Consider the following 12,129-nt stretch of genomic DNA (forward strand, 5'->3'; position numbering starts at 1 on the left):
TTTTTTTTGCATTTTCTGAAGCTGGAAACAGGGAGAAACAGTCAGACAGACTCCCGCATGCGCCCGACCGGGATCCACCCAGCACGCCCACCAGGGGCGACGCTCTGCCCACCAGGGGGCGATGCTCTGCCCATCCTGGGCGTCGCCATGTTGCGACCAGAGCCACTCTAGCGCTTGGGGCAGAGGCAAAGAAACCATCCCCAGCACCCGGGCCATCTTTGCTCCAATGGAGCCTTGGCTGCGGGAGGGGAAGAGAGAGACAGAGAGGAAGGTACGGCGGAGGGGTGGAGAAGCAAATGGGCGCTTCTCCTGTGTGCCCTGGCCGGGAATCGAACCCGGGTCCTCCGCACAGGTGACCTTCTTGATTTATTATAATTGATTTTAGCGAAAGAGGAAGGGAGGTGGGGGGAGAGAGAAAGAGAGAGAGAGAGGAATATAAGTCTGCTCCCATATGTGTCCTGACTGAGGATCAAACTGGCAACTTCTGTGCTTCGGGACCATGCCCTAACTAACTGAGCTATCCAGCCAGAGCTGAATTTTTTTTAAATTTTATTAATTTTAGAGAGGAGAGAGAGTGTGAGAGTGAGAGATAGAGAGAGAGAGAAAGGGGGGAGGAGTAGAAGCATCAACTCCCATGAGACTTGACCAGACAAGTGCAGGGTTTCAAACCGGCAACCTCAGCATTCTAGGTCGACACTTTATCCACTGCGCCACCACAGGCCTTTGTTTTTCTTTTTCTTCTTTTTTTTTTTCTTTTTTCCTAACTGGAAACGGGGAGGCAGTTAGACAGACTCCCGCATGCACCTGACCAGGATCCACCCGGCATGCCCACCAGAGGGCGATGCTCTGCCCATCTGGGGCGTGGCTCTGTTGCGTCCAGAGCCACTCTAGCGCCTGAGGCAGAGGCCACAGAGCCATCCTCAGCACCCAGGCCATCTTTGCACCAATGGAGCCTCGGTTGCAGGAGGGCAAGAGAGAGACAGAGAGGAAGGAGAGGGGGAGGGGTGGAGAAGCAAATGGGCGCCTCTCCTGTGTGCCCCGGCCGGGAATCGAACCCAGGACTCCTGCACGCCAGGCCAATGCTCTACCGCTGAGCCAACCGGCCAGGGCCAGGCCTTTGTTTTTCTTAAAGAATAGAAGTGGCTCTGGCTGGTTGGCTCAGTGTTAGTGTGTGGGCCCGGCATCTCTCTTCCCCTCCCACCCTGGGTGTTGAAGATGGCTCCAGGGCCTCAGCCTCAGCCGCTAAAATAACTCAGTTGCCAAACAACTGAGCTATGGCCCAGCTGGGCAGAGCCTTGTCTGGTAGGGGCTTGCCAGGTGGATGGGTCCTGGTCAGGGCACAAGCGGAAGTCTGTCTCTGCCTCCCCATCTCTCACTTAATAAGAAAAAAATAAAAAATAAAAAAGAATAGAAGTGACTGTCTGACCTGTGGTGGCACAGTGGATAGAGCATCGATCTAGAATGAATGCTAAGGTCTCAGGTTCAAAACCCTGGGCTAGCCTTGTCAAGGCACATATGTAAAGCAACTACTATGAGCTGATGCTTCCCACTGTACCTGGCTTTCTTACTCTCCCCTCTCTCTAAAATCAGTAAATAAAATCTCTAAAAAGCCCTGGCTGGTTGGCTCAGTGGTAGAGCGTCAGCCTGGCATGTGGAAGTCCTGGGTTTGATTCCCAGTCAGGGCACACAGGAGACACACCCATCTGCTTTTTCACTCCTCCCCCTCTCGTTTCTCACCCTCTCTCTCTCTTCTCCCCTCCTGCAGCCATGGCTCGATTAGAACAAGTTGGCTCTGGGCACTGAGAATAGCTCCATGGCTTCCACCTCAGGAGATTAAAAATGGCTCCAGTTGCAACAGAGCAAGGGCCCCAGATGGGCAGAGTATAGCCCACTGGTGGGCTTGCCAGGTAGATCCCGGTCAGGGCGCATGTAGGAGTCTGTCTCTGCCTCTCCTCCTTTCACTAAAATAAAATGAATAAAAAAAATAATAAAATATCTTTAAAAAAAGTGGTCTAGGTAAGAGGGAGCTAACATTCATTTACTCTCTCTTTGGGCCAGCCTGTGGTGGACACTACTTTCTCAAATACTCCTAACATGTAGAATATCCTAATTCTAACCATTTACATACTGTATTGAATATCAATTTCCTTTTTTTTTTTTTAATTTTTTTATTTTTCTGAAGTTGGAAATGGGGAGGCAGTCTGACAGACTCCCGCATGCGCCCGACCGGGATCCACCCGGCATGCCCACCAGGGGGCGATACTCTGCCCATCTGGACCGTTGCTCTGTTGCAACCACAGGTATTCTAGCACCTGAGGCAGAGGCCATAGAGCCATCCTCAGCACCCGGGCCAACTTTGCTCCAATGGAGCCTTGGCTGTGGGAGGGGAAGAGAGAGAGAGGAAGGAGAGGGGGAGGGGTGGAGAAGCAGATGGGCGCCTCTACTGTGTGCCCTGGCCAGGAATCGAACCCAAGACTCCTGCACGCCAGGCCGATGCTCTACCAATGAGCCATCCGGCCAGGGCTTCAATTTCCTTTTTTATGAAAATGGAGACACAGAATAGTTCCTATTTTGCAGGGTTGTTGAGAAAATTACGATGAGAAAGTATGTAAATGTGTTGAGCAAAGTCTCTGGCATTTCCCTCTATAACTAATTCCACTGTTACCTTACTTCTTATTTCACAATAAATTATCCATCCTTCTTGCCAAGTTAATCCATTTATGTATACTTGGCTTTATATCTCATTACCTCTAAGAAATGTTTTTTTTTAATTCAGTGAGACGAGGGACGAAATCTTTTAATCATCCTTTTTATCTTTTTTTTTTTTTTTTTTTTTTTTTTTTTAGCGTGAGAGAGATAGACCAGACAGGAAGGGAGAGAGATGAGAAGCATCAATTTGTAGTTGCATCACTTTAGTTGTTCATCAATTGCTTCTCATACATGTCTTGACTGGGGGGCTCCAAGCCAGCGACCTCAGGATCCCAGGTTGACACTCTATCTACTGCGCCACCACAGGTCAGGCTCTCCTCTTCTTCTTTTTTTTTTTTTTTTTAAGATTTAACTTACTGATTTTAGAGAGAGGAGAGAAAAGAAAGAGAAAGGGGTGGGGAAGGAGCAGGAAGTATCAACTCCCATATGTGCCTTGACTGGGCAAGCCCAGGGTTTTGAACCAGAGACCTCAGTGTTCCACATCGACATTTTATCTACTGCGCCACCACAGGTCAGGCTATCCTCTGATCTTGATTGTTCATCTTCTTTACTACTGGCTCACCTGTCTTTAAAAATGTTTCCCTCTGACTTATGTAAACTAGCTTTCACTCTCTTTTTTCCTTTGTAATCCAGCTATTGAAAATGAGGCATTCTGGCATTGTCAAAGTCCTCTCTACCCATTCACATCTCTCTTCAGCATTTGACTCCGCTGGTCACGCCCTCCTCATTAAAACTCCCCTTCCTTAAGCTCTAGCACAGAACTCTCTCATTTGCCTTCTCAGTCTTCTCTTTGAAGGGCCCTCCTTTCCATGATCCTTAAAGGCTATTTCTTGTTTTCCCTGTTCTTCCTGGAATATCTCATCCAATCACACAGTTCCTGCTCCACCTATATACAAATGATTTTATCTCCAGTGACCAAGATGTACATACCCAGCTGCAATCTGGATAACTTTACCTGGATGTATCTTAAATTCAGCACTCCCAAACTTACCTTTTCTTCTATTTTTTTTTTTTTTTTTTTTGATTTTTCTGAAGCTGGAAACTGGGAGAGACAGTCAGACAGACTCCCGCATGCGCCCGACCAGGATCCACCCGGCATGCCCACCAGGGGGCTACGCTCTGCCCACCAGGGGGCGATGCTCTGCCCCTCCGGGGCGTCGCTCCGTTGTGACCAGAGCCATTCTAGCACCTGGAGCAGAGGCCAAGGAGCCATCCCCAGCGCCCGGGCCATCCCTGCTCCAATGGAGCCTTGGCTGTGGGAGGGGAAGAGAGAGACAGAGGAAGGAGAGGGGGAGGGGTGGAGAAGCAGATGGGCGCTTCTCCTGTGTGCCCTGGGCGGGAATCGAACCCGGGACTTCTGCATGCCAGGCTGACGCTCTACCACTGAACCAACTGGCCAGGACCTCTTCTTTTTTTTTTAAGATTTTATTTATTCATTTTAGAGAAAGGGGGGTGAGAAAGTGGGGAAGAGCAGGAAGCATCAATTCCCATATGTGCCTTGACCAGGCAAGCCCAGAGTACTGAACTGGCGACCTCAGTGTTCCAGGTCGATGCCCCATCCACTGCAGCACCAAAGGCCAAGCTCTCTTCTTTTTTAAAAGATTATATTTATTGACTTTTACAGATAGAGAAGAAAGGAGGGTGGAGCGATAAGTACTAATTCATAGTTGCTTCACTTTAGTTGTTCATTGATTGTCTGTCATATGTGCCTTGACCCGGCAAGCCCAGGGTTTCGAACCAGAGACCTAAGGATTCCAAGTCGACACTCTATCCACTGTGCCACCACAGGCCTGATTGACCTAATTTTCTTCTCCTGCCCAAATATAGTCTTCCTGCATATCCTCTCATTTTTTTTTTGTTTGTTTGTTTTTCTTCATATCCTCTCTAAATGAAAGGTATTATTAACTGCCTAAGCCAGAAACTTGGAATTTATCCTTGACTTCTAGCCATTTCATCTTAGTCTCCAAGTTCCACCATTTCAATCTCTTTATTTCTCCCCTACCCTTCTTTTCCACATACACATACATTCTCAAATGGATTTCCCAGCTCCACAGCCTCCACACTACAGTGTCTCTTACTCTGAACAATTCTGATCACATCATAAACAAGTCTAATCATGTTAATTACTTCCCTAAAACCCTTCAATAGCTCTACTATAAAATTATAATCCACTAGCACAGCATCTTTCTTGCAGAGCTAAGGTCTTTTCTTACTCTTCTTAGCCCAAATCCACCTTTCAGACTCACATTTCCAAGTCTCTCTACTGGCTACTCTGTCTACAATGTCCTTCCTATCTCTCTTTCCTGGCAACAATTATTTTGTACTTTAGAACTTAGTTCAGGCATCACCTACCAGGAAGCCTTTCCTGGCCCCATGGAGGGACCCACACCAGGCTAAGGCATTCCATCTGTCAAGAACACTGACACAGGCCCTGGCTGGTTGGCTCAGTGGTAGAGTGGGATTCTGTCTCTCTGCCTCCCCGCTTATCACTTCAGAAAAATATAAACACTGACACAGTATCTTATACTCTCCTATAAATGTCTGTTTATGTCACTTGTTTCCCACTACCTATGGGAAGGACTGGGGTCTTATTCATCTGGTAGCACCAATACTGGGTAAAGCTCCCTATACATAGTAGTTCCTTAACAACATTAGGTCCTTTCCTCCCTTAAGGTAGGCCAGCCTTGGCTAGGTAGCTCAGTTGGCTAGAGCATCTGAGGGTTCGATGCTGATCAGGGTACATATAAGAATCAACCAAATGCCCTGGCCGATTGGCTCAGTGGTAGAGCGTCGGCCTGGTGTGCAGGAGTCCCGGGTTCGATTTCTGGCCAGGGCACACAGGAGAGGCACCCATCTGCTTCTCCACCCCTCCTCCTCTCCTTCCTCTCTGTCTCTCTCTTCTCCTCCCGCAGCCAAAGCTCCACTGGAGCGAAGTTGGTCCAGGTGCTGAGGATGGCTCTGTGGCCTCTGCCTCAGGTGCTAGAATGGCTCTGGTTGCAACAGAGCAATGCCCCAGATGGGCAGAGCATTGCCCCCTGGTGGGTATGCTGGGTGGATCCCAGTCGGGCGCATGCGGGAGTCTGACTGCCTCCCCATCTCCCTGTTTCCAACTTCAGAAAAATGCAAAAAAAAAAAAAGAATCAACCAATGAATGAGGAAATAAATGGAACAACTTATCAATGTTTTTTTTCTCTTTCTCAAAAATCGATCAATAAAAAGTCTAAAAATAGCTATGCTGAGATCTCAGCTTTGAAACCATGAGGTCACTGGCTTGAGTGCAGGCTTATCAGCTTGAACATGGGGTCACTGGCTTGAGCAAGGGGTCACTTGCTTGGCTAGAGACCCCTAGTCAAGGCAAGTATGAGAAGCAATCAATGAACACTAAAGCAATACTACGAGTTGATGCTTCTCATCTTCCCCCCGGCTAAAAGAAAAAAAAAAAGAAAGAAAAAAAATTAAAAAAAAGAAAAGAAACTTGGCCAAATTCATACAGCTAGAAAGTGGTGGAATTATGTTAACCAAAGACTAAGTCTAAAGGTTATGCTTCCTACAATGCCATGCTTCTCTCCAACCTAGACAGATGCCATTGTTTTCATTCATGACTTGAATTTGGTTCAGGAAAATAAAACATGCACTGACCTGTGCAGTGATTGGTGGTCCAGCAAACAAGGCCTTATATGCAGAGGCAGCAACAGACAAAGCCCCCTTCACTAGTCCTCCAGCAATGCTGCTCCCATGGTGGTGGTGCCTGTGGAGGAGAACTAAATTATCTCCCTAAAAAACACAAACCTTTGTCTTCCTACAAGATAATCTAAGTTCTAATTCTTAAAAGAAAATGAGATTTCCTTGAGAAGAAAAATCAGTTGTAAAAAAAGAACTATTTTCATGTCAATTTTATAGCTACAAATCTTGGTTTGATGGAGGACCCACTCTACTGGTACAAGATATGTGCACTGCAGAGACACACCACTATGGTTAGCACGCCAGCTTTCAGTCCCAGCTGAAGACTACCGTGATCAGGGGCACAGCGGATTATTGGCAATCTGTCTGCTCAATTATCTTTTCAGAGAAAACACCTCCTAAAGGAAATGTGGTTTTTTTGGATATTGTAGGAAGGAGCCCACCTTAACAATGCTCTGAGATGACTGGCTGCAGAGAGGCAGGCATGTCTAAGAAAATATTACAAAGATGCACAGTAGCCTCGACCTTCCTGCCTTCCCCTCTGGTACTAAGAGTGAGTTGCATTTGAGTGGAGGGTGTGTCCTCTCTGGTGTAGAGGGTGAACACTCTTAAACTCAACGCTAGCCCTCTGTTCAGTTTTGCTCACAAGTTCCAGGAGAAATAGAAACAAGAAGGCTCTCCTCCTTTGCTTTCTGGAGTGGCACATGCTCCAAGAGGCCTGTTTAAACAGAAGCAACACTGGGATATCCACCTGCTTCTGAAGAAGAGGCTGCACAAGGTCATTACCTTGAGTGGTCATAGCTCTTCTGTCTGCTGTTTACAAGTCCTGGTGAGCCTCTGGGCTCTAAAAACAAAAGAGCTATTGGTTAGATGCAGCATCCATAGGGCCTTGTATTTCCTACCTCACAGCAAGGCTATTGTTGAGGCAGGTGGCAATCTAATCACAGTTTAAAGTCTTTTTTTTTTTTTTTTTAAATATTTGAGAAAATTTCCAGGTAGTTTAAGGGATATGGAGAAACTGTCCAGAATGCAATGCAAGGTGATTGTTTACTGAACCAGAAAGATTAATTCTATAATCCTTTCATTCTGGTTTATTAGTTCTTAAATACTTTTAGGTTTTGTTTTCTGAGGAAGAGTGGGAAGTGATTTTTGAGGGTCTAGTCACAACTTCAAGGCGCTAGCTTCCTTATTTTGCAGATAAGGAAACAGACCTGCAGGTGGGAAAAACCTGCCACACCACTGCCACACCACAGTGAGGAAACATGGAGCTGGGGCTGGAACAGAGACTGGTCGGGCTCCAAAGTCTGTGCTTTTCTTTTTAAAAAAGATTTTACTTATTCATTTTAGAGGGGGGGGGGAGGAGGGATGGGGGGAGAGAGAGAGAGAGAGCACATGAGAGGGGGAGAGGGAGGGAGGGGGGGAGAGAGAGAGAGAGAAAGAGAGAGAGAGAGAAAGAAGGGGGAAGGAGCAGGAAGCATCAACTCATAATAGCTGCTTCCCGTATGTGCCTTGACCAGGCAAGCCCAGGGTTTCGAACCAGTGACCTCAGCATTCCAGGTCGATGCCTTATCCACTGCGCCACCACGGGTCAGGCAGCACAATGCCAACCTCACTGAGGTCTCATTTAATAAGTATTAAGCTAGAGAATAGCAGAAAGTATGAGGGAGGAGAACAGAATGAGTGAAAGGGCAAGTTTCTAAAAACTGCCAAGAATCACAAAGAGTGCCTGTTTATACCTGGTTTCCATTAGAAAGGAGCACAGAAAGAACGCTCAGGCTGGTCATTACCTCCTCTGATCTGATCGGGGACTGAAGAAACTTCTGGTATGGTAACTGGTAAATCCACTCCTGGGGAGCCATGATGCTGTGCACAAGGAGGGCTCCTTCAGAAAGACACAATATTGAAAGTAAGTTGAGGAGGCACCTGTGGTAACGGTGGGGAAACAGTACACGAAGCACAGTAGTGCCAAATTCTCTACAGAAGCTTCACATTTCTGATCCAGATCACATGTTGAATTTAGGGATCAGATGAGAAGGGCTTGTTCTCCTGGTTCTCTTTAGCAGGTCAAGCTAGAAAGACTCGCTTCAGTCTAGTCACTTTTCCCTATATCAACTGGTGTGGGTAAAAGGGAAATATCTAGCTCCCTAGGAGAATAGTTTAAATTATAGGCAAGGCTTCACAATTTTCCATCCTATAAGAGAGCAATGACACAGACAGAATCCAGTAGAGAATAAAAAATAACTTCTCTCTCAACTTAAAGAGAGTAACAAAACAAAAAAACAAACAAAATAAAAATAAAAGTAACTTATCTCTGGCTTTATAGTATACTCTTTCCATAATAAACTTCCTAATTACACTGTGTTGATTTAATGAGTTTTTGCTGCCTTTTCCCATGAGTCAACAGAACAGGGTGGAAAGATCCAAGGATGTTTATGTTTAAAAACTGGCTCTCAATGATTAAAACTTAAGTAGATAGATGATACTCAAACAGTTATTAACTAAAACAAGTATTTCTTTGAATCCAGAATCCACAAATACTGGGAAGTACAACTTTTATTCATCTAAATTCCCGTGCTGACAAAAGAAAACAGGTTTTGAGATCAAGTTGATTGCTCTCTTTTTATTCCACCTCTGAAGAACAGCCCAGCTGAGGGGAGTGTGGACGGTACCTGGGCAGCCGTGGTGGAGGACCCACCACCTCTGGGGTTAGGGGCACCGTGTCCAGAGTCTGTGAGGCCATGAGGATGTCATTGATGCTGTGCCCCTGCAGCTGGTTCTCCCCTTCAGGGAGTCTTTCCCCAGCCTCGACCGGTTCCTGGGCAGCCTCAACCCCAGGCTGGCCTTCAATCCCTCGCTCCAGGCCCGGCTGTGAGAGCGCAGAGCTGTACATGGAGTCCCCCAGGGGGCGGCTGGTGTCAAAGCACTCAGGCAGGATGATGATGTAATCCTCTGAAGAAGCAGATGACTGACTCTGAACTTCATCTTTGAGCTCCTCTTCCTCTTCCTCCTCCTCCATGACAGCTTCTCCCTCAGCAATATGGACCATCTCCTCTCTCTCATCGCCAAGTGGTCCTTCTTCAGGCGAGGCAAATTTCACTAAAGGACAGAAGCAACCAGTTTTAAGGCCTAAGATAAAAGCAGCCCTTGGAGCTATCCTTACCTGGTAAAGCCTCGTGGGTCACAAGCTCAAGTTAGGAAAGCCAGAGGAGGAACACGACCCAGAGGGAAGTTGTTGCTGGAACTGTATCATGGTCATAGTCTAAGTCTGGAGTCTATGCAAAGTTCGAGGGGACTGAAGTCCACAAAAATAAAATAGGCTGTAACATCTAGGCTTCTGAGAAGCAATATGAATTTTTTTAGCACTATGAATATTAAAACAAGGACGTCCCATTCTTTTTATTTTTTTATTTTTCTGAAGCTGGAAACGGGGAGAGACAGTCAGACAGACTCCTGCATGCACCCAACCGGGATCCACCCGGCACACCCACCAGGGGCAATGCTCTGCCCACCAGGGGGCGATGCTCTGCCCCTCCTGGGCGTTGCTCTGCCGCGACCAGAGCCACTCTAGCGCCTGGGGCAGAGGCCAAGGAGCCATCCCCAGCGCCCGGGCCATCTTTGCTCCGATGGAGCCTTGGCTGTGGGAGGGGAAGAGAGAGACAGAGAGGAAGGAGGGGGGGGGGTGGAGAAGCAAATGGGCGTTTCTCCTATGTGCCCTGGGCGGGAATCGAACCCGGGTCCCCCGCACGCCAGGCCAACGCTCTACCGCTGAGCCAACCGGCCAGGGGCAAGGAGGTCCCATTCTTTCTCCTCTTCATGTAATATTTAATTATACTGAGGTAGGGATCAAAGCAAAACTGATATACTAGCTTGCAGTGCTGTGAAAACAGAAAATGTTAAATGATAAAGATGGTAGAACTTTATGCCTACTTTCCTCTTTGTCTTTGCAAAGTAATGAGAAGTCATGGTAGGAAATTGGCAAAACAGAGATGAGAGGGGAAAAAGTACCTATAATCTTAGAGATTACTACTGTGAACATTTTTTTGGGTTTTATTATATTTTTCTGAAGTGAGAAGCAGGGAGGCAGACAGACAGACTCCCGCATGCGCCCGACCGGGATACACCTGGCACGCCCACCAGGAGGCGATGCTCTGTCCATCTGGGGCGTTGCTCTGATGTCATTCTAGCAGAGCCTGAGGCAGAGGCCAAGGCCACAGAGCCATCCTCAGTGTACAGGCCAACTTTGCTCCAGGGAGCCTTGGCTGCAGGAGGGGAAGAGAGAGATAGTGAGAAAGTTGAGAGGGAAGGGTAGAGAAGCAAATGGGCGCTTCTCCTGTGTGCCCTGGCCGGGAATCAAACCTGGGACTTACATATGCTGGGCCGACGCCCTACTACTGAGCTAGCCAGCCAGGGCTACTGTGAACATTTTGATGTTAAGTCCTACCAGACTTTTTAATTTTTTTAAATTTTATTTTATTTTTTATAGGGACAGGGACAGAGAGAGTCAGAGAGATAGATAGGGACGGACAGACAGACAGGAACAGAGAGATGAGAAGCATCAATCATCAGTTTTTCGTTGAGACACCTTAGTTGTTCACTGACGGCTTTCTCATATGTGCCTTGACCGTGGGCCTTCAGCAGGCTGAGTAACCCCTTGCTCAAGCCAGCGACCTTGGGTCCAAGCTGGTGAACTTTACTCAAAGGATATGAGCCCACGCTCAACCTGGCAACCTCAGGGTCTCGAACCTGAGTCTTCCACATCCCAGTTCGATACTCTATCCGTTGCGCCACCGCCTGGTCAGGCCTGCCAGACTTTTTAAAATGCATTTATACACAAGTGTGTGGGATAATATACGTGTGTGTATTTTCTTTTTAATAGAGACAGAGAGAGAGTCAGAGAGAGGGTTACATAAGGACAGACAGACAGAAACAAAGAGAGATGAAAAGAATCAATCGTTAGTTTTTCGTTGCAACACCTTAGTTGTTCATTGATTGCTTTCTCATATGTGCCTTGACCGTGGGGCTACAGCAGACCGAGTAACCCCTTGCTTAAGCCAGAGACTGGGTTCAAGCTGGTGAGCTTTTTTTTGCTCAAACCAGATGAACCTGTGCTCAAGCTGGCGACCTCAGAGTCTCGAACCTGGGTCCTCTGCATCCTAGTCCGACACTCTATCCACTGTGCCACCACCTGGTCAGGCATGTGTGCATATATTTTAAACAAAAATGAAACAAATATTATTTAAAGGTCAAATTTCATTACAATAAACACAAGAGATTTTCCTACATTTTTTTTTTTTTTTGTATTTTTCTGAAGTTGGAAACAGGGAGGCAGTCAGACAAACTCCCGCATGCGCCCGAGTGGGATCCACCCGGCATGCCCACCAGGGGGTGATACTCTGCCCATCTGGGGCGTTGTTCTGTTGAGACCAGAGCCATTCTAGCGCCTGAGGCAGAGAGCATGGAGCCATCCTCAGCGCCCGGGCCAACTTTGCTCCAGTGGAGCCTTGGCTGCAGGAGGGGAAGAGAGAGACAGAGAGGAAGGAGAGGGGGAGGGGTGGAGAAGCAGATGGGCGCTTTTCCTGTGTGCCCTGGCCGGGAATCGAACCCTAGACTCCTGCACGCCAGGCTGACGCTCTACCACTGAGCCAACTGGCCAGGGCCTCCTACATTGTTCTGATGCTCTAAATTTGAATTTTTAGATGGTTTCTGAAATATGTGGTATTGTTTCTACCTATCTGGTAT

At 47.3% G+C, this 12,129-nt stretch overlaps 1 protein-coding gene across 4 annotated transcripts in view; it reads right to left on the bottom strand.

Moving 5' to 3' along the window:
* NBR1 (NBR1 autophagy cargo receptor) overlaps nucleotides 1-12,129 on the bottom strand; it is a 41,102-nt gene that overhangs the window by 4,921 nt on the left and 24,052 nt on the right. For all 4 annotated transcript variants that reach the window (XM_066263528.1, XM_066263530.1, XM_066263529.1 and 1 more), the window contains 4 exons: nucleotides 9,060-9,486; nucleotides 8,178-8,272; nucleotides 7,177-7,234; nucleotides 6,349-6,457 (listed from right to left, as the gene is read on the bottom strand). In XM_066263528.1, coding sequence (XP_066119625.1) covers nucleotides 6,349-6,457; nucleotides 7,177-7,234; nucleotides 8,178-8,272; nucleotides 9,060-9,486 — 689 coding nt within the window. The remainder of the gene's footprint in view (nucleotides 1-6,348; nucleotides 6,458-7,176; nucleotides 7,235-8,177; nucleotides 8,273-9,059; nucleotides 9,487-12,129) is intronic.

Source organism: Saccopteryx bilineata, chromosome 2 (genome assembly GCF_036850765.1).
Source record: "Saccopteryx bilineata isolate mSacBil1 chromosome 2, mSacBil1_pri_phased_curated, whole genome shotgun sequence".
Taxonomy (NCBI): Eukaryota; Metazoa; Chordata; class Mammalia; order Chiroptera; family Emballonuridae; genus Saccopteryx; species Saccopteryx bilineata.